Genomic DNA, 26,711 nt, shown 5'->3' on the forward strand with positions numbered 1-26,711 from the left:
CTGCAGCTCCCAAAAACAAACCCCACAGGGCCAGGCAGCCATGGCCACGTCGGCCTCAGCCCTGCCAAGGACTGGGCCCTTGGCAGGAGCTGCCAGGTTGCCTAAAGCCTGGCCTAAGCTCAGCCCTGAGCAGGGCTTTGAACACAGCACTGCCAAGAGAAAAGAATCCAGCACTTGATGGAGGGTTTGGCCCCGAGCTGGAGAGGTTTGGGTCCCTGCCAAGTGCTGCACTGAGGGTGTCTGGGAGTGCCAAGGAGCGCCAGGAGCTCAGGCCTGGCTGATGCCAGCTCTGCTGACACACCCCACACGGCTGCAGAGGATGCTGCATGCAAGAAAACGAGGTCAATCCTCACCTTGTTTGATGTGATGAGTGAAGGAAACCATCCAGCAGTGCTTCCTGAGCTCCAGCCCAGAGAGAGCCACATTTGGATGTGCAAATAGCTGGGCTACCCCTTTTCCTTGGAGTCTGTCTCAGAATCAACTTAAACCCAGCTCTGCTTTTTAAAGCTCTCTCTGCAGCTTTTAACACTGGATTTTGAGCAGAAAGCTGGCTGGCCTGAGCATCACCTTCCTCAGTCCTCTCCTGGCTGCTGCATTCCTCTGCACACATCCCACATCCCTACGAATCATTTCAGCTTTCAGACACAGGGAATGGATCCTGCTGAAGACAAAACCTCCCAAGCCAGAGGTGGTTTGGAGCCAGGGACCCGGGCTTTAGGCAGCAGCACCTCTGAAATGTGGGAGCAGGCCCTGCTCAAGGCCATCCCCTGGTGCAGATGGTTCTGAAGGCCTCCAGTGCCTGGTGGAAATTCAGCATTTCTCCCATGGAATACTGCAAGCATTCCACAAGGAAGGGGGCAGGGAAAGGGGCCATGGAGGAATTGTGTCATGTAAATCTTCTGTTACTCTGGCAAACCTAATTAATTTGATGGCCACAGCTCCTCTTCCTGACACACTGCTCTGCCACTTTGATGGCATTTTTAGACACACTTGAACAAGAGAAGGAAAAAGAAAATCAACTCTACCCCACAAAGAGGGAACGTATTAATAAATTAAAAAGCTCCAGACACATGAAAGTATCTTTGATCAAAGTTGTTAACATTTAGTGTGAAGAGTTAAACCTCCACAAAGCAAGAGTGAGGCAAATAACAAAGAATTTTTTAAACACAAGCCAGAAGTTCAATACAAAAATCCTGATGCCTTTAATTATTCAGACCATAAATCTGATTGCATTCCTATCTCCTTTAGTTAGAAGTATTAAATAAGAGGGAGGAAATATCCTTAGCAAGGATCAGAAGTGTTCTTAATTTCAGTTTATACTGAATTGTAAAAGATGCACAATTTCCTTCTGACCAGATTTCCAATGGCAAATGAAGCACAAAGATCCATTTTTCTATTCCCATCCTCACTGAGGACATGAAACTCACTCACACTAAACCAAACTCCAAAATCCTAAAGAGAATTATAGCAGAGAGGTGTTTTGATTCACCCCCACCTCCCAGATGCTCATCATTATTTCCTGAACTGGTTTTTAACTCGGGGCTGCACCTCTGGATTAGGAGGGACAACACTGGGAGCACCCAGCCAATGTCAGCAATGATCTGGAGCTGAGATCATCACCAGGGAGATGCCAGGGTGACAACTGACTCTGGAATACTCCATCCCCAAGAAAAGTCCTTGTGACAGAGGGAACAGATGGGCTGGGCTTTGGTAGGAACCCCAATTCCCAGGCAGAAAGGCTCAAGGGGAAGGGAAGCAGTGCTCACTAAGAGAGGACCAACCTCAGCACTTCTGCCTGATTGGAAAGGTCCATTCTTTTCCAGGTTCTGCACAAGTCTGAAATATTCCCCCAGTTCCAGCACAAGCTTCTGGCAGTCAAAACCACCCTGATGCTATGGAAAAAAGGTCCCAAAGGCTCGGTGTCACCTGTGCCACTGCTGGAGCAGGTGAGGGGAGGTCGGGGTGAAGGACACGGCTGGCTCATGGCAGAGAATAAAAGCTGCTCCAAAGGATGGGGGACGTAGGAAAACACCACTGTGGGGCACAGGGGAACTCACAGGACAGGGGACAGTTCACCTGTGGGTGTTATGGGCTCTCTCCAAAGCCATTTTTATCAGCTGCCTTCCCAGCACTGCCCATGGATAGAGAACAGCACACCTCCAGAACAAGCTTTTACCCAAAGAAACCCCTTAAACTCCAAAGAAACTGAAGCTCTGTTTTGCTGCCAATTCCTTGAAAGCTCTTTAAAGCCAAGCCCAGCCCCCTGGGGACTCCAGAGCAGGTGATGTGGCCCTGGGGCAGCTCAGAGCTGCAGCACGTACCTGTGTGGTGGTCCTGCAGCCCGTGGTCACCGTTCTCCACCACCATCGGCCCCGAGGCTGAAGAGTCTGCAAGGAACCAACACAGGGGTTACCACTGGGTGGAATTCATCTCAATCCAGACCTTGAAAACAGCACTGTGGAGCTGTACAATCACTGAGGCTGGAAAAGAGCTCCAAGATTGAGCCCAAGCTTTGATGGATCCCTACCTTGTCACCTGGTGGTGATTCTAAAACCAGCAGAAGAAATCATCAGTTCCAGCCTTGAGCACACTCACAGAATCCCAGGATCACTGAGGCTGGAAAAGCCCTCTGGGATCACATCCAGGCTGTGCTGATCCCCACCTTGTCCCCAGCCCAGAGCTCTGAGTGCCACAGCCAGGAATTCCTGGGACACCTCCAGGGGTGGGCACTCCAACCCTCCCTGGGCAGTGCCAAGGCCTGAGCACCCTTCCCATGGGGAAATTCCTCCTGAAACACCACATATTGCTAAAGCAGGGATCAGGAGAGGTTCAGAGGAGGGTGGTCAGGGGGGAAGATCACCAATTCCAAAAACCAGCACAGAAAATCCATATCCCTGTGAGATTGAGTCCATCTCGTTCTGACACTGACAGCCAAAATTTTAACCAGCACCAGGATTTACACACTGAACTTGGGAAACTTGGCAGCAGTGGGCACGGGGGAACAGTTGGAAGCTGTAGGAGGGTCCATTTAGATTACATAAAAGAAGTTTTATACAATGAGGGTGGGAGGCCCTGGCACAGGATGCCCAGAGCAGCTGTGGGTGTTCCCTGGATCCCTGGCAGTGCCCAGTGCCAGGCTGGACACTTGGAGCAGCCTGGGACAGTGGGAGGTGTCCCTGCCATGGCAGGGGTGGCACTGGAGGATCCTTATGGTCCCTCCTCCCCAAACCAGTCTGGATTCTGTGACTTTATAACCCTGAGCAGTTTTAGGGAAGCAGAACAAGCAGCACCAGCTCCCCCCTGGGCCCTCAGCTCTGCTGACAGTGAGGAAATGCTCATTTTATAAATAATAAAGGTTTCTCCCAAAGAGACACACACTCAGGCACCTGGAGCTGCTGCTGGCCCCTCCTGAGCCCCAGTTTTGTAGCAGAGCCACGTTACCAGGGTGCTTCAGACACAGCAGGGCTGAATCCAGCCCTCAGCAAAGCAAAAGGAAAAGTATTTCCACCTCCATCAGTGGCTCATCCTGGTGTTCCACAAAAATTCCCCGTGAACTTGCCAGTTTATAGAGGAACACACAGCTCCATCCTCCAGGAGGAGCTGGGAGTAGCACAGGGATGCCTGGACCTGCTCCTCAGCCCTTCCACAGCCCAGCTGCCAGGCTGTGCAAGGGCTGCTGTGCACTGGGACGGGGGAATGAATGGTCTGGAGCAGACACTGGGGGAGGTCCTGGCAGCCCCTGGATCCCCTGAAATCGGGGTCAGTGTGGTTCAAACAACACTGAGTCACACGAGGAGTATGAGGGTCCTGCAGTGAGAATTCCCTGAGGAATTCCCTGCAGGAGCTGCTGAACCCCCCGGGAGCCCAGCAGGAGTTACACATTTTCTTCAGCCCTGCAGAATTGTGGAACCTCCTGAGTGGAAAGGAACCCACAAGGACCATCCAAGTCCAGCTCCTGGCCCTGCAGAGGGCAGCCCCAAGATTCCCTCTGTCATCACATCCTGCTTTCATTTCTCTCAGAGCTGCTCCTTACACTTTGCACAGGCAACTGAGCTGCTGGGATGTTTCATAGTCTGGAGGAATTTCTCCATGGAAAGGGTGCTCAGGCCTGAGAAGGGACTATCCAGGGAGGTTTGAAGTCCCTGGAGGTGTCCCAGGAAGGGCTGGAGGTGGCACTCAGTGCTCTGGGCTGGGGACAGGGTGGGGATGGGGCACAGCTGGGACTCAGTGACCTTGGAGGGCTTTTCCAACCTCGGGAATTCAGGGATTCTGGGATCTCCTGTGACTCTGATGCCACCACCATTCCTGATGCATTAAACCCCTCCACAGTGGGTTCCCACAGGAGCAGAAGGATCAGAAATGCCATGGCTCTCCTTGGGAAGGACAGAGAGCAGGTGAAATGGTTCCCTTTACACTTTTAGCTTTTTGGGAAGACAAGCTTCCAGAAAAATCAGGTCGAATCACACCAATCCAGGCAGCACGAGTGGTTGTTATTTTTAAGTCTCTGAAGGTCAGTGCCTTTGGAGCAAATCCATCTGAGTTTGGTTTGCTGAAGCCCCAGTGTGAAAGCACCCAGCAACCTGCCCAGGGCCAGGGCTCCTCCCCTCATATTGTAAATTGCATAAACCCAAAACCATGTCAAGATGTTGTAACTACCTAATCCTCATCAGAATCACAAGATAGCATTTGCATCTGGCTCGTGGATCAAAGGATTGTTTTTATATAAACAAATTTAAGGCAGCGCTGGCTAAACCGATAATCTGGAGCAAATGGGCAGTGCCACCAGCAGCCCCTAATCCCAGGGGACCACAGGGGACAGCAGCACGGCCAGCACGTCCCCAGGGGCTCTGGGGGGGCTCTGGGGGGCAGGAGCCCTGCTGCAGGTTTTAGGCCACGCTGTCAAACGCTGACATTGAGAGGAAAACGTGAGCAAAAGCACTGCTGGACAGAGGCTGACCCAGCTGCTGACTCTGGAACAAGGAGTGTAATCTCCTTCCATTCATGCCTTTAAATATTCTGCCTCAAAATCACCTGCAGAGCTGCCCCAGCCCAGAGCCAGCAGCACAAGGACCTGGAGCTGCTGCAGGGCTGGAGCCAGCCTGGGAGAGCTGGGAATGTTCCCCTGGAGAGGAGAAGCTCCAGGCAGAGCTCAGAGCCCCTTGCAGGGCCTGAAGGGGCTCCAGGAGAGCTGGGGAGGGACTGGGGACAAGGCCTGGAGGGACAGGACACAGGGAATGGCTCCCACTGCCAGAGGGCAGGGCTGGATGGGAGATTGGGAATTAGGAATTCCTGGCTGGGAGGGTGGGCAAGCCCTAGAACAGAATTTCCAGAGCAGCTGTGGCTACCCCTGGATCCCTGGCAGTGCCCAAGGCCAGGCTGGGCTTTGGGGCTGGGAGCAGTCTGGGACAGAGGGAGGTGTCCCTGCCATGGCAGGGGTGGAATGGGGTGGGATTTCAGGTCCCTTCCAGCCCAAACCATTCTGGGATTCTGTGATGTAACAACTGTGGGGCAGGAATGGGGCTGGACAGCCTTTGAGAGGGAAAAGGTTTAATGTCTCATCTGAGACAAAAATGCAAATATCATCATCTGCTGATTTATCTGTGATGCCTCTGGAACTCTGGGCTGTGTGGAACATTCTCCATCTCCACTTTCGTACGTGACCAAGTGTCTGAATTCCCTTTGGCTAAAGCAAACCCTGCTGCAAGGAAGGCACTCATTCCTCGGGTGGGAAGGGAGGGAAAAGCAAAAGGAACCGAGGTCTGGCCCGGGGATTCAGCTCTGCAGCTGTGGGACAGAGGGCAGCAGTGCCAGCAGAGCCACCTCGTGGTGGCACCTCTGCTCCCAGGCTGGGACTGATGGAATTAAACCAACCCCATCCCTCCGGGCCGGCAGGGCTGGAGCCCTGCAGGGTTTAACCCCCTGGAGCCCTGCAGGTTTTAACCCCTGGAGTCCTGCAGGGTTTAACCCCATGGGGATGGGCTGGAGCCCTGCAGGGTTTAACCCCCTGGAGCCCTGCAGGGTTTAACCCCATGGGGATGGGGCCCACAGAGCCACCCACTCCCCCTGGGGAGGGGGAGTGCAGGGAAATGAACCCCGGGGCTCAAGGACAGCTTAATACATGAAATAAAATAATAGAAGTATAATAATGAAAAGAGGGAGGGGGATTGCTCAGCCTGGAGAAAAAGGGGGATCAGGGGGGACCTTGTGGCTCTGCACAGCTCCTGACAGGAGGGGACAGCCGGGGGGGTCGGGCTGTGCTCCAGGGAACAGGGACAGGAGGAGAGGGAACGGCCCCAGGCTGGGCCAGGGGAGCTCAGGGTGGATTTTGGGAATGTTCCTCCTGGAAAGGGCTCTCCAGCCCTGGCACAGCTGCCCAGGGCAGTGGTGGAGTCCCCATTGCTGGAGGGATGTGACATCCCTGTGGATGTGGCACCTGGGGACATAGTCAGGGGTGGCCTTGGCAGGGCTGGGTACACCTGGACTCCGTGGTCCCTGAGGGCTTTTCTAACCTCAGCAATTCCATGATTCTGTGGATAAAACCCAAGAGGAACCAGTGGTGCCCAATCCCCTGGGTCACCAGGCACTGACCAACGCCCAGCCTGTCCCCAGCAGTGACTGGCAGCTCCTGGCCAGCTCTCCCAGTTCATACTGGGCAGGATGTTCTGTACTGTGGGATATCCCTCTGGCCAGGTGGGATCAGCTCTCCTGGCCATGCTCCCCACCTTCCTGGCACCAGGCTGTGCCTGGGAAATCAAAAAATCCTTGATCCAGAGTGGGCAGGGCTCAGGAACAACCAAACCACCCGTGTGTTATCAACACCATTGTCAGTCACACCCACCTCCAAACACAGCACTGCCCCAGCCCATGGAGAAAATCAACTCCATCCCAGCCCAGGTCAGGACAATGCCCTCCAAAACAATCTGTATTCAAGGATAAAACTCACCAAGGAGTTTGTGAGCAGTGCAAGGATGCAGAGCACAGGACTGAGCACGGGGCCACGTCCCGTCAGCACAGGGCTGCCCTTTGGTCTGTGCTCAGCTCCTCACCAGTAACACCATTCCTCACCAGTAACACCATTCCTCACCAGTAACCATCACTGCAGAGACAACCCTGCTCCTCACCTCAGCTGAAACATTCCCCAGCAGCTCTGCTGCAAATTATCAAAGCCCAGTGTTTTCCTTTCCCTTGGAACGTGCTGCCACCTGCAATCCCTTCCTTCACCCCATCACATGAGCACCTGAATCAAACTGCTGCTGCTGCCTCCAGGACCTTCCTGGAAGCTCCAGAGGATCCTGAAACCCTTGGGATTGTTATGTAAGGCCCACAAGGGCAGAGGGGGATTATCCCAGAATTTGCCAAACTACCATGTCCAGCCAGGTGTGAGGAAGAGCAAACCCATTCCTCCCTGGTACTTTATGAGTTAACGAGTATTGAAGCTTTATTCTAGGACAGATTTGTAGGTGACCAAACGCTGCTCATCACAGGTCCCTGCTCTTCTCCACCCGTCTGTACTCAGCCAGCCCCATGCTGGGGCCCAGCTCAAAGTTATCTGGCTCCTGGGTTTAGGAAAAAAAGTGAAAGAAAACCCTGGAGCAGAGCTGGAGCAGCTAAAGCCTGACAGGATGGAGGATTAAACCTCTTCTGACTGGGGAAAGACAATCTCAGGAGCACAGACCGTGATGTCAGAACACATTTGTGCCTTTTAACATAAATAAATGAACAAGTGGAGGCTGAAGAGCCTGAGCTCTGCAGGCTGCTCCTCTCCCTCAGGGAAGCCAGGCTGTTGGGAGCCAGGGATGTGGAACTCTCTCTGCTATTCCCCAAAAACTTGGTGTCACACTCAAACACGGAGCTACAACACCAAGACCCCCTTAGGACCCCATAAATCTCACCCAGAGCTCGTTTCTTCTGCACCTCAATAAATGAAGCTCATTCACTTTACTATCTTTTTAAACAGTTACAAATATTAAATACATTTCATGGAAGAAACAGCTATCTGCTTTTCCCTGAAGTGCTGATATCACACACTTCTATCCAAACTCCACCCCCACAATCCCAGTTCTGTCATTCCATTTTGGAAGCTTCTCCACGGCCTCAGGTCAATGCAGTGTTCTCCTGGGGGTCAGTGCTTGGCAGCACAGAAAGTCTGGAATTCTCAGCAGCCAGGGCTCCAACAGGTATCCTCAGCACTTCAGGGGAAAGCAGGTAAGAGAAATGAAGACATTCTAGGACCCAATCCTCAGCCAGGTCTGTGGTAACTGACCCTGTTTTAGGCTTCAGTCCTTCCCTGCTGGCCCAAGGTGGGAAAGCTGAGCAGCTCCACTCAGGGCAACTTCTGCATCTCCTCAAGCAGGGTCTCGTTTGCATCTTGCCAAAGATTTAGATCATGCTCCTGACTGCTCTCCAGCTCTCCCAAAAAAGGGAAAAAACAATCTCCAAAGCAAGAGTAAGAGACTGCATCCCCCCCTTGCCACAGAGGAGGAGACAAGTTCTGCTCAAGCAGCCCCATGATGGGGTGTGCAGAGAGGGGAGAGGAGGGGCTGGAAAAGCCAGGAGATCCCAGAATCCCTGAATTCCTGAGGCTGGAAAAGCCAGGAGATCCCAGAATCCCTGAATTCCTGAGGTTGGAAAAGCCAGGAGATCCCAGAATCCCTGAATTCCTGAGGCTGGAAAAGCCAGGAGATCCCAGAATCCCTGAATTCCTGAGGCTGGAAAAGCCAGGAGATCCCAGAATCCCTGAATTCCTGAGGCTGGAAAAGCCAGGAGATCCCAGAATCCCTGAATTCCTGAGGTTGGAAAAGCCAGGAGATCCCAGAATCCCTGAATTCCTGAGGCTGGAAAAGCCAGGAGATCCCAGAATTCCTGAGGCTGGAAGAGCCAGGAGATCCCAGAATCCCTGAATTCCTGAGGTTGGAAGAGCCAGGAGATCCCAGAATTCCTGAGGCTGGAAAAGCCAGAAGACCCCAGAATCCCTGAATTCCTGAGGCTGGAAAAGCCAGGAGATCCCAGAATCCCTGAATTCCTGAGGCTGGAAAAGCCAGGAGATCCCAGAATCCCTGAATTCCTGAGGTTGGAAAAGCCAGGAGATCCCAGGATTCTTGAATTCCTGAGGCTGGAAAAGCCAGGAGATCCCAGAATCCCAGAATTCCTGAAGTTGGAAAACCCATGAGATCCCAGAATCCCTAAATTCCTGATGTTGGAAGAGCCAGGAGATCCCAGAATCGCTGAAGTTGGAAAAGCCAGGAGATCCCAGAATCCCTGAATTCCTGAGGTTGGAAAAGCCAGGAAATCCCAGAATCTCTGAGGTTGGAAAAGCCAGGAAATCCCAGAATCTCTGAGGTTGGAAAAGCCAGGAGATCCCAGAATCCCTGAATTCCTGAGGTTGGAAAAGCCCTCCCAGCCCACTGAGTCCCAGCTGTGCCCAACCCCACCTTGTCCCCAGCCCAGAGCCCTGAGTGCCACCTCCAGGTGCTCCTGGGACACCTCCAGGGATGGGCACTCCAAACCTCCCTGGGCAGTCCCTGACAATATTTAATAACCCTTTCCATGAAGGAATTCCTCCTGAAATTCTGCTTCTTCCCCCCCAGTATTTGTGCCTGAGCTCTGCCCACAGGACCCACAAATTAAAACTCTCACAGAGTTTTAATTACTGAGCAAACCCAAAAGGCCTCGTTACCCCCACCCCAAGATCCTGGAGTTATGTGGAATAATGTCCAGGGATGCACAGCTGGCAGGACACACTTAGGGGACTTGTATTTTACACCAATATTGTGTAGTGATTTCAGCACTGAGAAATTTAGGATCTGCTTTAAAATATCCTCAAAGCATATACAAGGTGTTAACAAGTCCTCGTGTTTCTCTGCTTCTGCAATGCTAAAATACAAATGAAATAAATAATACACACGTTCCAAGTTTTATAATAATCCCTTTGCCCATTCCCATCCTTCCTGCTCCCCTGGTGCCATTTAATAACTGTGGCAGCATGGAAAATTCAAGGTTACATTTTCTCTATTACAAGGCACCCAATGCACTTCTAAACAAAGCAAATAAATGCCTTGAACACACCAGAATTCCCCATGCTCTGGTCCTGGAGGTTTTGTTTATTCTGAGGAATCACATCCCACCTTCCTCAAGACTGATGAGCAGCAGGATTAAAGCAAAAAAAAAAAGAAAACTTCTTCTGAAAGAAGTCATCAGGTTACCAAAGGTTTTCCTCTTCTACACAGCACAGATCAAGGCCACAAAGCAAATAAAATCATCAAGGCACTGCTGGTCCCAGTGACAATTCCCACTTGGGCAGGGAGGGAACAGCACACAAGCAAAGGGAGCAATAATTTAAATTGCTCACTGGGAAATAAACTCATTGCATGACCCCCAAATCTCACTCTTTTCCCTTTCACACAAGGAAACATCTGTTTAAAAATCTCCTTTTCCTGCAGAGTTTTTGATAAAGCTCTTAACATGAATAAATTGGTGATGCTCCACCTCAAACTCCTGGGGCAGTTCTGGGGTCCCCAGGTCCAGGACAGAGCCAGAGGGGCTGGAGTGTGTCCAGGGCAGGGAATGGAGCTGTGAAGGGGCTGGAGAATTCCTGAGGGAGCTGGGAAGGGGCTCAGCCTGGAGAAAAGGAGGCTCAGGGGGGACCCTGTGGCTCTGCACAGCTCCTGCCAGGAGGGGACAGCCGGGGGGGTCGGGCTGTGCTCCAGGGAACAGGGACAGGAGGAGAGGGAACGGCCTCAGGCTGGGCCAGGGGAGCTCAGGGTGGATTTTGGGAAAATTCCTCCTGGAAAGGGTTCTCCAGCCCTGGCACGGCTGCCCAGGGCAGTGGTGGAGTCCCTATCCCTGGTGGGATGTGACATCCATGTGGATGTGGCACTTGGGGACATGGTCAGGGGTGGCCTTGGCAGTGCTGGGGGAGCTGCTGTGTTTGATGATGTCCAAGATCTTTTCCAACCTTAATGATTCCATGATTCTAAATATCAGCTGGGCTGGAAAGTGTTCAGCAGCAGCAGAGGCAGCAGCAGGTTTTGGTACCATGCACACAACCAGCACAGCCAAACGAAATCCAATAAAGCCTTGGGTCAGAACCATGGGATTTAGCTGGTAAACATCTGGGAGATGATGATTCCCATCTGCTGGCCTCACCAGCAACAGCTCACCATCCACCTTTCTTGCTTGGATCTGCCATCCCCCAGACTGGTGGCACCTTGCTCTGCTATTTGGGGACACTGTTTGTGGAGCACGGCACCACAGAATTTGGTCAGTGCTTCCTCTGAGAGCCCCAAAAGCACCCAAGCCCAAATATGAATGGAAAGCACAGCCTCTCCTGTGGCCCAGCAGGGAGAGGTTGTTTCACAGGCTGAAGGGCAAAAAGCAACAAGCAGGGCTTGACCTCAGCCTTGGCTTTTGAGGTAAGTGTGTCAGACTGAGGCCAGCAGCACAAGTCCTGTCTCAGCAGTGTCACAGCGAGCACAGGTGTTCCCTGATGTCCCAGTGGCAGCTTTTGGGACACTTACGCTCCACGGGGATCCCGTCCACGTGGCCTTTGCCTTTGGGCTCCTGGCTGCCAGGCTTGGCATCGTCCTCATCATCCAGCAGGGGCACGTAGTCCGTCTTGTCCACGGTCTCGCCAACCACGTCATCGAACTTCTCGGCCTCCAGCGTGGCGATGAAGTCCCTCTGCACCTCCTCCTCCACGTCGTGGGGCGGCTCCGTCAGAGCATCGGCCAGGCTCAGGTTGTGGTCCAGGTCAGCCATGCCTGAGCACCTGGAACCCGGGCAGGGAGACAGAGAAATGCCATCAGAGATCTGCGCTTCCCCCACTGTGCTGCTGAGTGTCCCCTGGGCCTCTACACCCCGTGTTTGCTCAGTGCTCAGTCACTCCCAGATGTTTCCAAACCCCCGCAACGGAACAGAAATAAACCGGGATCGTCTAAAGCGGGTTTAGCTCGTGGATGTGACATGTCATGGGGTCTTTTATCAGAACCTTAAATAGAAAATGTCAAAAATAACGCCCAGCACCTGGCCAGGGCAGCCATGGTGTGACATTGACTCCTGCCCTGCCCCAGATCTGGAGTTAATTACACCCCTCAGCTGCACAAAGTGATGCAAGAGAATTTAGTGCTGGGCTTGACTCCACCCAGCCTCCCCTATGGAGATTAGGATTTTACATAATCCCTGATGTATACTTCAGTGCTGCTCCTGATCCCTCCCAGAGGGTCCTGCAGCACATCCATGTCCTCAGCAAACCTTGCTAATCCCAGCAAACCCCCTCCAGCCCTGGGATTTGGGAGGGAAAGTGACGTTTTAATAATGTTCACATGAAAAAAATACAGCAAAGTGCACACGTAGGCATTATATCCACAGCCATGAACTGGAAACAGAGGAGAGGTAATCACCAGTTATTCCTCCCTGATTTGCATCTCTGTGTTCAACTTAATTCCTGGCACCAAGCTGAAAAAATGCACCTGAACGGACTCAACTCCAGCCTTCAGGTTGGCACAACACATCCCCATCACCAATTCTTTACTTTTTCACTTTTCAGCCTTTTGAAGCCATCCTTGGCAGCAAGAGCCAACCAAAGCTGCTGGAACGTACAGAAAGGCTTTGTCCCCAGTCCCTCCCCAGCTCTCCTGGAGCCCCTTTAGATCCTGAAGGGGCTCTGAGCTCTCCCTGGATTTTCCCTTGTCCAGGTGAGCGTTCCCAGCTCTCCCAGCCCGGCTCCAGCCTCTCCTTAGGAAAAGCAGGAGCTGCTGACACAGAGCTGCAGCCACAGCAACACAAGGGACACTTGTTGTGCTGGGTCAGGAGGGGTGACCCAAGTGGCCACTGTGCAGCAGCCCCGGCCTGCTGCCTTCCATGGGGTGGCAGAACACAGATCCTCTTGTTCCCAAAAAACAAAGGCTCCTACTCCTTGAACTCCAGGAAATTCTGTGTCAGCACTGCAGGGCCACCACATACCTACAGGCTCCAGCCTCACATTCCTTGGGAACAATGGTGTCCCACTGATAGTGGTGTTTCTGTCCTTCCAGGCAAGTCTGTTATGGAAATTAATTCAGTTCAAGCTCTTCTTTTTTTCTTCTCTGAACAATGAAAGGTCAGGCTTGCAGGCAGACCACACTTCAGGCAGCAACTGCACTTCTTGGTGGATTAGATAAAGGCCCTGAATCACAGCTTGGAAATCCAGAGGTGAAAAGTTTGGAGCTCTTCACCCCCTGTGCAGGGTCACAGTTGAATGAGTTATGGTCAGTAAAAAAAAACATTTTATATGTAAATGAAAGAGGCTTATCAAAAAGGTTTCCTTCAGAGTTCCTGACTATTTTAAGACAAACCTTCAGCCAGATGTGCACACAACTGGCTGCACTGCCCTGTAGGGAGCACCAGCCAGGGAAGGCATTTCCAGAAGTTTCATCCCTGCACTGACCAGTCTCTTCAAGGAACAAAAATGGGGCTCAGACAGAGCCAATTTTTCAGGCACATCCTCCTTTGTTTTAACTCACAAGTGAACTGATGGCTTTAGGCCAGTGAGCCTCAGTGTGCAGCGATGAACATTTAATCATCTTCTTCTGAAAATGTCATTTAGCATCAGAAGGAGAAACAATATTTACATTTCCCAGCAAGCTGCATCATGAGCACAGAGTGACTGAGGCTGGAAAAGTCCTGAGTCCATCCAGTCCAGCCATTCCCCCAGCACTGCCAAGGCCACCACTAACCCATGTCCCCAAGTGCCACCTCCACAAGGATTTTAAATCCCTTCACCAACAGGGACTCCACCATGGCCCTGGGCAGCTGTGCCGGGCCTGGAGAGCCTTTTTGGGGAAGGAATTTTCCCAATATCCAGCCTGAACCTGCCCTGGCACAGCTGGAAGCTGCTTCCCCTTGTCCTGTCCCTGTTCCCTGGGGGCACAGCTGCACTCCGTGGAAGAGCTGCCATAAAACACGTGGCATTTGGGGGGCTTGTGGCACTGACAGTGCTGCTAATTCAGGTCTGCACAGGAACTGGGACACTGGAGTGATCTACTTCCTGGGGGAAAATAATAATAAGGTATGCAGCCTTATCAGCAGGACATTTCCTTGCCTATATTTAGCTAAATGGGGAATGTAGAAACGATGTATAAAAATAACCCAGTGTACCTAAGAAAAGGCATTTTAAATACAGCACTGGTGTCCCAGACACACAGGAGCACCTGGCACAGACTGCAGGGATCCCTCCTCAGCCCAGGTGGGCTCCAAGGGCAGCCACAACACCCCTGGGAATTCCTCCTTTTCCCTCTCTGGGGTTACAGCAGCCAAACACCACCAATTCCCAGATTCCCAGGGCCTGTCTGCTAACTAAGGCAAGAGGAAAATGAGGATATTGCAGGGGTTGTGCCCAAGGGTAGAGAGCAAATCCTGCAGCATATTCATGTGTTGAGCAGCTTAGAGAGACAGATGCTTCCTACCCCATTTCCATTCATACAGAACAGAGCTGCCTGGGAAACATTAAAGAATCCTCAGCAATCCCCTGCCTCCACAGCTCTGGAAGTCAGACATTAACAGAGCACAGGGAAGAGGAATTCTGGCATTAACCTTGGGATGAAAAACTGAGGAGTGACAGAGATTTCTGAAGGCAGAGGTTTAAGAATGCACTGAAATTCCTTCCTGCAAAGGGGGGTCAGGCACTGACCTGCCCAGGGAGGTTTGGAGTGCCCATCCCTGGAGGTGTCCCAGGAACACCTGGAGGTGGCACTCAGAGCTCTGGGCTGGGGACAAGGTGGGCATTGGGCACAGCTGGGACTCAGTGGGCTGGGAGGGCTTTTCCAGCCTCAGGGATTGTGAGTAATTCTTCAGCTGCCCGGGGGCTCGTGGCTGTGAAATCAGCAGAGGGAGTGGAGCAGCCGTGGGTGACACCAACCTGACTCCAGGTTTGTATCCACAACAGCCTCCAAGGGCAGCCCAGCCCTCCCTGCCACAGCAAAGGGAGGGGTTTGCTCCAAGGAAAGGTGGGGAAGGAGCAGGAACAGCCCTGCCAGTGCCACAGTGACAGCTGCACCAGGGCCAAGGAGAAGGGGTTTCCTGCAGCCACACATTCCAGGCAACCTTCAAATCTCCCCAAAGCAAACCCATCATGTTCCTTGAACTCACACGTGGTTTTTACACAGGATCTCTCCTGTTCCAGGCACAGCTGATCTGTTACACTCAGGGTTTGCTCCATCTGCTCTTCCCCACGCTCAGAATCTCTGTGTACTCACTGAGTAACCTGTTTGTTGGGATAAATAAAATCCACCTCTCCTCAGCTAATCTCAAAGATTCAGCAGGGTTATTTTAACCCCTTACCCACATCACAGACCCTCCAGCCTGGTGTCTTGTTCCAAAGAGCTCCAACTCTTAACTGGATTTTAGTCCCAGCTGCCCCATCCCTGGAAGTGTCCCAGACTGGTTTGGGTTGGGAAGGACCTCAAATCCCACCCAGTGCCACCCCTGCCATGGGCAGGGACACCTTCCACTGTCCCAGGGTGCTGCCAGCCCTGTCCAGCCTGGCCTTGGGCACTGCCAGGCATCAGGGGCATCAACAACTTCTCAGGGTGTGAGAACTTCTCTTCAGCAACTTCCTCACCCAGGTTTTACTTCAAGTGACCTCCTGGAACAACTTCCCAGAGCCACCACCCCACTCAGCACCCTCTGGAAAAGGAGGCAAACCAAAGCCTGCATGAGCCACAGCCTCCAGCCTCCCATCCAGGGAAGAGGAGAATTTATTTCCTCAACTTTGTGCTTCCATTTTGCAGCTTCCCTGACTGCTCTGTTGTGTTCCTGCCTCCAGGCACACACAGGCTTGGAATTTCAAGTTATGATCAGTCTGACCCAGATTCTGTGCTCTTGTCTGAAGACAGAGGAAGAGGAGAGCAGGCACGGGGATGCTGCCCAAAAAGCCAAACCTGTAACCTGTAACCCAACACAATCACACTCAGTGTGGGACCTGCCTGACCTCCCTGGCATTCCTGGCACAGGCAGTGCTGCTTTTCCCACAGGAGCACACCCAGGTACCTGATGATGCCTTGTGCAGGCTGCCCTAGAGCAGAGGCTGGACAGAGCTAAAGAATAAACTTTATAAAATAAAGTGATCTCCTCCATGGATCCACCTTGGGCAGCACCAGAGCCCAGCCAGGGCTGCACCCAAGAGGAACCAAAATGGTCCCAAAATGCACGAGCGCTCCCGGGGGCTCTCACTGGGATCAGCTCTGCTCCATTTGCACCTTGCAGTTCATTGTCCCATTCCAGCTCTAGCCCAGGCACTCCCATCCTGCTTGTTTTTCTCTCTCCAGCCCACGGTGTTTGTGTTCCTGGGCCTGAGATTTGGATCATTTGTCCTTGGTGCCCAGCTGGAGCAGGAATTGTTTTGTCTCCCTGCTCTGTGCACAGAGCTCACCATCCCCTGAGATGAAGCTCAGACCCACACACTAAAGCAGCTCAGAATGTGAAAATATAAAAGCTAAAACCTGAGGCATCACTGATAGCCCTGCAGGGACAGTGACACAGCATTCCAGCCTGCCCCAGAGCCCTGCCAGGCTCCATCCATGGCTCCATCCTGCTCCAAATGGGCTGGACCCAGCACCTTCCTGCCAGAGAGGGAAGAGAAATCTGCTCCCATCCAGGAGGAACAGGGAAGGAACACTTCCTCACTTTTGCTGGTTTCAAGGAGACCCTGATGCCCAGATTTATGAGAAGCACATCCATTACTCCATCAGATCCACTTGCTCCTTTAAAATTAGCTCCTAACTCCATCCCAAATTAAATGCCTGGCTGGGAGAAACAGGGACAGCTCGGTCATAATTCCCATTTCTCCTGGGTAAGTCAGGTTGCTTTTCTTAGCTGGAGCTGCTGGGAGCACTCAGCCGTGGCTGCTGAGGCGTGAGGAAACAGGAGAGCAGAGATCTGCTAAGTCATCCTCCTTCCAGAGTCCTGGAATCCATGGAAAGATTTCTGCATCCATCCTCCCAGAGGAGAGGACACAGCGACCGCCTGAGCCGCCGACGTTCCTCACATTCCCTGGCTGGGCACAAAAATCTGTGACCCAATCTGTGAATTTTTTCTATTTTGGCACAGTCTAAACCACTGGGATTCACTTATTTATTGTTTTAAAGTTAAACACATCAAGAGCTCTGCGTTTTGGCTGTTTCTGGAGTCACAGGAAATCCCACAGACCGCCAGAAGCTTCTTAGGGGCAAAGAGATGGAGGCCGAGAGATCTTTAATAAAACCTTAAAATCACACTCTGCTCGACTGCTGGAAAAACCAGCCTCAGAAAGGGTGACCTGATTCCAGAATTATAATCAGGCATCAGTTCCCCAAGGACTCCCTGATGTGCAGGTACCACCCCCTGGCAGAGGGAAGGTCTCCAGGTCTTTGGGATGTTCCAGACCTGCTGGACCAGCCCAAGCACCCGATGGCATCATCAAACCAGGATTAATTAGGAGATTCCAGATATTTCCACAGCAAAATCAACCCAAACTTCAGCTTGGAGGTGGTGTTGAGACCAGAGTGAACTGGCAGCTTCCTCAGAGCTCCTGGGAGAGCAGACAGGGAGGCAGCACATTAAATATTTCTGATTTCCAGTGCACGTTTGGACTTCCAGCAAATGAGGATTTCAGGGAGAGCCACGTTCTCCTTCAGACAACCCAGAAACACAGCAAGAGATCTTCCAGCTATTATTTATAGGGCTTAAATGACTGCTGCCCTCCTGTGTGAGGGACAAGAGATGGGGCAGGACCAGAGGAGGCAGATTTGGGGACAAAGAGAGCAGCTTTGGGTTTAGAGGGGGCAGATTTGGAGCATTTGATGATTTTAAGCTTGGACTCCTTAAACAGTCAAAGCACTTGTAAAGTTGTTTCCCTTCTCAGCACAAACTCCCTGAGCCTCCTGGCTCACTTGAATTTTCTCAGAATAAATTCAGTCAGTCCCAGAGCTTCCAAGCTGCTACAGAAAAAACAGAAATGCACAAGTAAAGGGAAAACAATTCCTACTATTGCCTCCACAAGGGAACACAAGGACAACACAAGGACAACACAGGTATTTCCACTCGGGAATCTCAGATTCCCCCTTCCAAGGCCTGAAGGGGCTCCAGGAGAGCTGGAGAGGGACTGGGACAAGGCATGGAGGAACAGGACACAGGGAATGGCTCCCACTGCCAGAGGGCAGGGATGGATGGGAGATTGGGAATTAGGAATTCCTGGCTGGGAGGGACTGGGATGGAATTTCCCAGAGCAGCTGGGGCTGCCCCTGGATCCCTGGCAGTGCCCAAGGCCAGGCTGGATGGGGCTTGGAGCAGCCTGGGACAGTGGGAGGTGTCCCTGCCATGGCAGGGGTGACACTGGATGATCCTTGAGGTTCTTTCCAACCCAACCCAGTCTGGGATTCCAGGACTGTAACCACGAAATAGCTCTGAAGGGTTTGTGCAGATCTCAGTCACTTCCACAATCCCTTTATGGCCACACACCAGACAATAAACAGGAAGTTTTGAGTTCTCACTTCAGATGGGTTTAATGAAGTTTCAACCCGATCCCAAAGCTGAGGCCCTCATTGCTTCCTCCTCTCACTGTCTGCTCCAGCCACTTCCTCTTATCTGGCACCTCCCTCCTTCCACTTCTCAGGTCAGGAACAACCTCTCCCTCAGCCTCTGACTGCTGCTCCCACCTGGGCCTTCCACCACGGGCAAATCTGAGGCTCCTCAAGGCTGTCCATCAACTGCAGGCTTTCATTCCTTAGGGATTTTGAGCCATTTCTCTGTTTCAAGCATTGTTTCTGCTGTTATTGGTACTGCAAATAAACCCAAGTTGCTGCATCTCAGTCCTTAATGATGATTTCTGCTCCATGATCAGAAACATTCTCATCAGCTCCATTTCCCTTAAGAAAGCATTAATAAAGCCACCAAGCCATGCCTTCCCCATCATCAATTATTCAGCTGCCACATGGATTAGCAGAGCCTGGCAGCAGACAACTCCAGCATTCCTGACTCCTTGGGAATGTTAAAAAGATTTGAGGAAACTTCTATTTTCTCCCTGCCTCGCAGCCACTCGTGGCTTGGAGAGCTTAAATTTCATGGAATGATGAAGTCTCCAGGATAACCAGGCAGAAATCCCACTCTAGCCAAAGGCAAGTTGTAAAACAAGCTCCTCTCTCCACGTGTGGAGCTCCTACTCACTGTCAACTCAAAAGCCATTACTGAAGGTGGCCTGAAGGCTGCCAGAGCAGCATTTCCCAGCTTTACTAAAGCAGTTCCCACCAGCTCTTTTTAAATGTGGGCATTCATTCCTACTAAAATTATCTGTAGTTGATTCAACAAAAAAAAAGGAACATTTTTTTCTTTAAAGTAAAAGAAGGGAAAAGGGCAGGACCAGAAGGGCACCCAGGGGAGGCAACAACCACCAGGATGACTCAAAGCTACTTGAGTCAAAGTGTGGATTAGTTGGTTTGGGGGTGTCAGTTGAAGGCTGGGAGTCTGTGATTCTGTGAAAGATCCTGTGAAACTGCAGGGTGCATCCCAGGAACGTCACACAATCCATGAACTGCACGAAGGAGAAGCTCCCAACACCCATAAAAACTGCACTGGAGCTGCAAGACTGTTGTAGGAACGATGGCAACAGCAAAGCCCCAAAGGCCAGTGCACATTTAGAGCTGGAAGAACCCCAGGAGGACAGGGCTGCTCCAGGAGGGTGCTGCCCAGGAATCCAGCCTTATCCAGTGAGGATGGATCACTGGATGCCCCACGAGCCTCTTCCAGAGGAGCTCAAGGCTCTGCACTGCTCAAACACAACCTGTGCCCCAGCCAGAACACGTTTTACAGAGTGTGGTCCTTGAGGGACCCGGGGCACTCCAACCTTCACCTTGGCTGTAATTCCACACAGGAATGGATCTCACACACACCTCACTGGTGATCCTGGCACAGGCCAAACCCTGCCAGCAGCCAAAGCTTCTGCCACTGCCTCTTCCCACCTTGCTGCCAGTGCATCCCACAAAGCATTCCCTTCCAAAGAGCTGCAGCACAGCCCCACACAGGCAGGATTCCAGTGAGGAGTGCCCTGCACAGGCAGAACTCCCCTGCACCCCCCAGCACGTTCCCCTGAACGTTTCCTGTGGAAGAGGTTTTGCAGCGACTCCTGTGAGCCAGAGAGGATCCATGTTCACCCCTGAAAGAATTTCCTAACAAGGTTGTTGACACAGAAACCAAGAAAGAAAGAAGGATAAATAAGGGAAACCTGCAACTGCCTATTCCAATAAGCACTTTGTCTTTCCTGATCAATGAGTAAAGTGTAAATTCACTTTTGTAAGTTTTGTAGGAACATGCATGCTTTAATAAAACCAGTTTGAAGCCTTCTGAAAATGGAGTGTGCTGCTTTGGATTGTCTCTGTCTCAATTATGAGAGTTTCCCTCTCTCACAGCACAGTTGCCTGGAGAGCACTGATGCCATCACTGCCAGGTACTGTGGAAGGTTCCAGGTCTCCACACAAAGGGATCACTGTGGCCAGGGCTGTTGTTAGCAGAGGAAAGGGAACAGAGAAATAAATACCAGTACTTCAGGACTTCGAGGAATTCCAGTGGCAGGTAACATGAATATTACATGTCCCTGATTAACATTATTTTCCACTCAGTAAAAGCAGTTTAAAAATAAAGTCTACATTCTGCACTTATGCAAAATAAAAGTAATTAGCTGGAGCCAGAGCTCTGTCAAAGATTAAGGCAGAAGGAATATCCAAATGCAAGAGAACCGGGGAGAATCCCTGTTTGAGCGTGTCTGAACACACACACACACACACACACACACACACACACACGTGTGTGCAGGCACCTGGTGTCATGGAATGCTATCAGAGGATGGTTTGGCTTGGAGGGATCTTAAGGATCCTCCAGTGCCACCCCTGCCACGGCAGGGACACCTCCCACTGTCCCAGGCTGCTCCCAGCCCCAGGGTCCAACCTGGCCCTGGACACTTCCAGGGATCCAGGGGCAGCCCCAGCTGCTCTGGGCAGCTGTGCCAGGGCCTCCCACCCTCCCAGCCAGGCCTCTGGAGCTCAGCATTTCCATGGCACAGATGCTCTGTCTGATCTCAGTTCAGCTGCACTGAGAACTCTGCAAACTCTCCTTTCAGACTCTCACCTGCAGCTTTTCCATCAGTTCCCTTCTGGCCTTGCTTCAGCTCCCCTCTGCTCAGGGTGAGGAGGCTGAAGCACGAGCCTGTCTTATCAGGGCACTCCACAGCAACTCTGGGGCTCTCAGGCTTTGGAGAGCCACACTCTGCCCAAGAACTCAGACAGAAAACTCCAGACACCCAAGAGAGCAGCCCTGCCACATTCCTGGGAATTGCACTGCAATTGCTCTGCACTCCTCCAAAAGCCTGAGGGGGGTTTTGCAACTTCCCTGTGGAAGGCAGCACTGGAGAGGCAGCACCAGAGAGGCAGCTCAGCTCCTCAGCCCCACCACAGGGCCCTGAGCCACCTCCCAAACCCTTCCCTGTCACCACACTGACCATCAGAGCTGCCCAAAGCCACCACGCTGACAAGAGTGAACTGAAGGCAAAATTGTTCCAGCTGCCCTCCTGTCCGAAGCCCTGGGAGCCCTGGAGCCCACCTGGAGAATTTCTGGAGTGTTCCTGGAGCCAGAGCAGCCCTTGAGGAGGAGGGATGGTGGGAAGGGGGAGCCTCACACAGGGAGAGGGCCGGACGCCAGCGCAGCACGACCGGATGAAAACCAGAGCTGGGAGGCTTTGGGAATGTCAGGCTGAGCACAGGAAGAGTGATACAACCACAAAGAGTCACCCCAGCAGCCCATCTGCAGCCCTGACTCCCCTTTGGCTGCACCCATTCCCAAAAAAGATCTGTGGCACGTCCTGTGCCTGCAAAGAGGGATTTACTCTGGGTAAATGTGCCTGAGGTAAGAGCACACCACCCTCGTGCAGATTCCCTCCCTTTGGGCAATCCCAGTGCCATCAAGCACCCAGCAGGATGGGGTGAGACTGTCCAAGTTGGATTGCTCCATCCTGAGCTGCACCCTTTCCAAGCTGATAAAAAGTCACATTGATAAACTTGCCTTAAGTTACACAGAGAGATGCTCTGCCAGAGCAGCTTCACTGGGAGGACAAGAATAACTTTCCTCTAAGCCCCAGCAGGGATTAGGGACTCTAGAAGGTGGGGATTAATGCTCTTGGCTGGCCTTCAAAAAAGCCACATGGAAGATGAGTTCATAGATAATAACTGAGAGAGGGACTTTCAAGTGTCGAGCTCTGCACAGGCCTACCAGCACTGAAGTAAGAGACCTAAAAAGGACTCCAAAAATCAAATATTTATCTAAGGAAACAAAAGAGTCTGCCCACCTTCTGCCCAGACCTGGAAGTTTTAGCTCCCAAGTGAGCAGCTGTAGAAAGCCAGCCCCCAGGGCACTGAGGGTTTTAGGGCCTCGCAGCAGAGGGGATTTCGTGTGCAGCACCAAAAAAGGAGAGTTCCATCAATCATGGGGGAAGAGCCTCCTGGTTTCTCCTGGCACAGGGAAGGAGAAGTGGGGGCAGGGGAGGAAAGGGCTGTTTGCAAAGCACTTTCTCTGGAGGATGCTGGGCTGAGCCCCAGCCCCAGCAGCTGCTCCCGTCAGCTGCTTTCCTTTAATAGCACCGGGCCAGGGAGGAGCTGGATCCCACCTCCCCCAGAGCAGAGCCACAACACAAGGGCAGCCTGGCTGTGCCCACAGAGATCCTTCTCCTGGGAGGGAGGCAAGGATGGCACACCCCTGAGGGAGTGCATCACCCAACAGTTCCCACCTTCACCTCCTCGTTCCTCGCTGCCGCAGCCTGGACACCACAGCCAGGTGTGAAATTCCACTACAAAACTTCCACTGGACACCACAGCCAGGTGTGAAATTCCACTACAAAACTTCCACTGGACACCACAGCCAAGAAGTTCCACTACAAAACTTCCACTGGACACCACAGCCAAGAAGTTCCACTACAAAACTTCCACTGGACACCACAGCCAGGTGTGAAATTCCACTACAAAACTTCCACTGGACACCACAGCCAGGTGTGAAATTCCACTACAAAACTTCCACTGGACACCACAGCCAGGTGTGAAATTCCACTACAAAACTTCCACTGGACACCACAGCCAAGAAGTTCCACTACAAAACTTCCACTGGACACCACAGCCAGGTGTGAAGTTCCACTACAAAACTTCCACTGGACACCACAGCCAAGAAGTTCCACTACAAAAGTTCACCTCAGCCCTCGTGCCAGCCCCTCTGAATTCCTCCTATTCCACACTTGTCTCACGTACATGTCTCCCAGAAGAGTGGATTTTGTTCTCACGTGAGAATCTGGGTGTTAATTTCTACAATGGGATGGAAACTGCACGGCACAAACACGGGCAGGACAAACCCAGAGATGAGAATGAGTTCAAGTCATGCTGAGAGAAAAAAACTCTGAGGTTTAGTCTGGCCTAGTTACAGTTTGAGTACCACTGTGCAGGCCCTCAGTGCCTTCATCAAGTCCCAGTGTTGCCTTCTGTAGATACAATAATATATAAATATGTGTATTTACACATCTGAGAGCGTAGCAGGGAAAGCAAGGCCAGAGAGGAGAATTCTGAATTAAGCTGGGGATCAGGCACAGGTTGGGCTCCATTTCTGCTTCCAGCCACTCCACACAGGCTCCACTCCTTTCCCTGCACGGAGTAATTCCAGTTGTGTCAGTGACTGTACCAGAGTAGCTGCTTCACTTCTAATTAAAACGAGCCCTTCTCCTGACAACTTAATTACAGAGCACCAGAACCTGCCCATCAGGACACAGGACTGGAAGCTTCCACATGGGAAAGTTGAGTGGAGAATTGTTTTCATTCATGGTAACTCAGTGTTCCAGCTCGGTGTTCCAGAGGAGTGGAATGGCAAACCTGGCAATGTTTTTTCAAGGGGATTTGTCAAGAGAAAACAATATTTTAAAGCTTTCAAACACTACTGGAAGGCAAAAAATAAATAAAAAAAAAAGCTTTGGAAGAATGAACCAAAGCATTTCTATACCAAGAAATGAGTCTCAGCTATTTGCAAATCCTGCAAGGCCTTGGCTACAGCAAGTGAGGGACTCATCAGCTGCCTCTGAGGAGCGTGGCTTTGCAAACTGCCACAAAAGCCCCCAGAGGAACCTGGAAATGGAACAGACACGCTGGGCTGCTGCAGAGGTCAGGGGCTGCCCTTTGGAAACCACAACAAAGCCGGGTGGAGGCTTTGACAGGGCAGAGCAAATGCTCTGTTAGTGCCCAGCTCTGTCACCATGCTCCATGGGGACGTGCCCAGGGAGCACAAGCACCTCTCCACTCCAGCCACAGGCTTTGTCAGGCCAGGAACCAAATTCCCCCCTTTTCTGTGGAGGCCACTCAGGTGCTCAGAAATTCATGGAGAGTTAAAATTCCTAAGCACATTTTGGGTGGGAGCAGAATACACCTGGAAGGCTCCAAGCTGTGGAGCCTGTTCCTGACTCTTAATCCCAGCTCTGTGATATCCCTGTTCTTACCCTGCTGAGGACAGGGTATCCTGTTTGGGATATCCCAGCCAGCCTTTACACCCTGGTGTGCCACTAGAACATGCTCAGAAAGGGCTTTTTGCCCCACCTTTGGCAATTCCATGTATGGATTTTGTTCACGTTGGGGCAACTCCACAGTAGATGTAATGGAGATTAACCATATTCCACATTAATAGGAATTACTTCTAAGTAGGGATATTTGTGCCTACACACAGGTGAGAAAGGCAAAACTCTGAAATCCTTTTAAACCAAGGCAGGAGCCTTTAGCTTCAAAAGCCCTGATCACACCTGGGCCCCTGAGCAAGCAGAGCTGAACCTTTGGCTACAACAGCTCAGGAAAGGATTTGTTGGAAGCTTGGGAAGCAAAAGCTGTGATCCAAGGGAGAGGGGCACTCCTGGTGGTGATGGTGCAGCTCCCAAGGACAGGGAGCAGGATAACTGAGCTTCAGAACGGGGTGTAAGGCAGGGAAAGGGGCAGTGAGTCGCCCCAAACCTCCCCAGGGGAGAACTCAGGGTGCTCTGAGGGACAAGTCCAGCTCCAGCATCAGTGCAGAGAGAGGGACCTTCTCCCTCAGCCAGGGAATGCCTGAGGGAGAAGGTCCCTGGTCAGTGCCAGACCAGGAGCCACGAGGCAGCAGCAGCAGCACACTCCTGCAGCAGCAGCAGCACACTCCTGCAGCAGCAGCAGCACACTCCTGCAGCAGCAGCAGCACACTCCTGCAGCAGCCCTGCAGCCCCTGTGCTGCCCAGGGGAGGGACAAAGACACAGCTGCAGGGAAGTGCCTGAAAACATCTGCAGTGGCACACCCAGCAGCTTTCCATCCAAAGGGAGCTCTGCTAGGCCACAGGTTCAGCAGGCACATCCCCACCTCCTCCAGAAGGGCCTCAGAGGTTGCTGACTGATAAAGGCAGCAGGCTGGGGAAGCGAGGAGAGCTGCAGGTGCAGGCAGCCCCTGCTGGGGCCCTGCAGCTCGTCCCTTCAGCCACAGGGATGCCAGCCCAGCCCTCAAGCTGCTGCTGTTATTGCCTCCCAGCAGGACACTTCATTCTCCCCGGGCAGGGGGACACTCCTGCTCTCACGTGGTGTTTATTCTTAGAGAGGATGCCAGGGATTTCTCTTTAGCTGCTCCAGCCCCACAGCTGGCCCAGGGCCAGAGGAGCAGGGAGCAGCCCCAGCGTGGCACAGACACACCACAGGCATTTGCTGTGGCAAGAAGGCAAGAAAGGCCTGGGAGCTGGGGAGGAAGAAGTGCCCAGGGAGCTGTTCCTGCCTCACAAAGCTCATGACAGAGCCGGTAAAAAAAGCAGATGACAGACACAGAGTGAGGCCAAGTGACTGCTCCCATCCAACAGCTGAGCCCAATTCCTGCCGAGTGAGGCCAAAGAACAAATTCTATTGGAGCCTTTCTGTTGTCCTGACCTGGTTGTAATGACAAAATTCCTGCTGCCTGAGAGATCAACCAACATTAGCTCCCGGTGACCAACCACATCCAGCACAGCCACACTTGGGCAACAGCTCTCAAAAACAGCTGCAGACTTAAGGCTGCGAGACTCAGGTTGGTGAAGGCTCCAGTTTTTTTAGTTTTTCTTCTAGGAAATGAGCTCAAATGTTGCAAGGAGAAGAATGCAGTCTTAGTTCAAGTAGAACAGTGCCTGTGTGGCTTATCTAGTTAAAAATGGGATGTGCTGGTAGGCAGGAGCTTGGGGAAATGCCAAGAGGAGCCGCAGCACGAGGCCTTGTGCTAGTTCTTGGTCTCAAGGAGAGAATTGTCTGTCTCTGAAATCTGATGAGGTGGCAGCAGGGGCAAGAACAGTCCTTTCTGAAATGAATTAGTGCAGAAGAACAGCTCCCCCATCCCAAGTGCATGCAGGAAGGCAGGGGGAGGAAGGGAGGAGCTGCTGCAGCCCAACCACCATTGTATTTACATTTCCGTGCTCCTGATAGCAAACGCATTCAAGGGTGCCTGGAAAACAAGGCTTTGGCTAGAAAACAAAAGCTGAGATTTCATGAAAGAAAGAGCAATAAAAGACATTCCAGGTGTCCCTGCAGTATTATCAGGCATGGAGTGGTGGTTTCCTTAGAGAATGATTCACTTTCTTATCCCAGGTGTGGCTGCAGCATCCAGTGCCACACCGAGGTGCCCTTGGACACAGCAGCTCTCTTCCATATTCTAAATATTCC

General features: G+C 52.1%; 1 protein-coding gene across 8 annotated transcripts in view; it reads right to left on the minus strand.

Moving 5' to 3' along the window:
* The window catches only part of MAP4 (microtubule associated protein 4), a 148,839-nt gene that overhangs the window by 90,503 nt on the left and 31,625 nt on the right, over nucleotides 1-26,711 (minus strand). For all 8 annotated transcript variants that reach the window (XM_053936453.1, XM_053936445.1, XM_053936469.1 and 5 more), the window contains 2 exons: nucleotides 11,517-11,767; nucleotides 2,322-2,387 (listed from right to left, as the gene is read on the minus strand). In XM_053936453.1, coding sequence (XP_053792428.1) covers nucleotides 2,322-2,387; nucleotides 11,517-11,757 — 307 coding nt within the window. In that variant the 5' untranslated portion in view covers nucleotides 11,758-11,767. The remainder of the gene's footprint in view (nucleotides 1-2,321; nucleotides 2,388-11,516; nucleotides 11,768-26,711) is intronic.

Source organism: Vidua chalybeata, chromosome 1 (genome assembly GCF_026979565.1).
Source record: "Vidua chalybeata isolate OUT-0048 chromosome 1, bVidCha1 merged haplotype, whole genome shotgun sequence".
In the NCBI taxonomy this organism is placed as follows: Eukaryota; Metazoa; Chordata; class Aves; order Passeriformes; family Viduidae; genus Vidua; species Vidua chalybeata.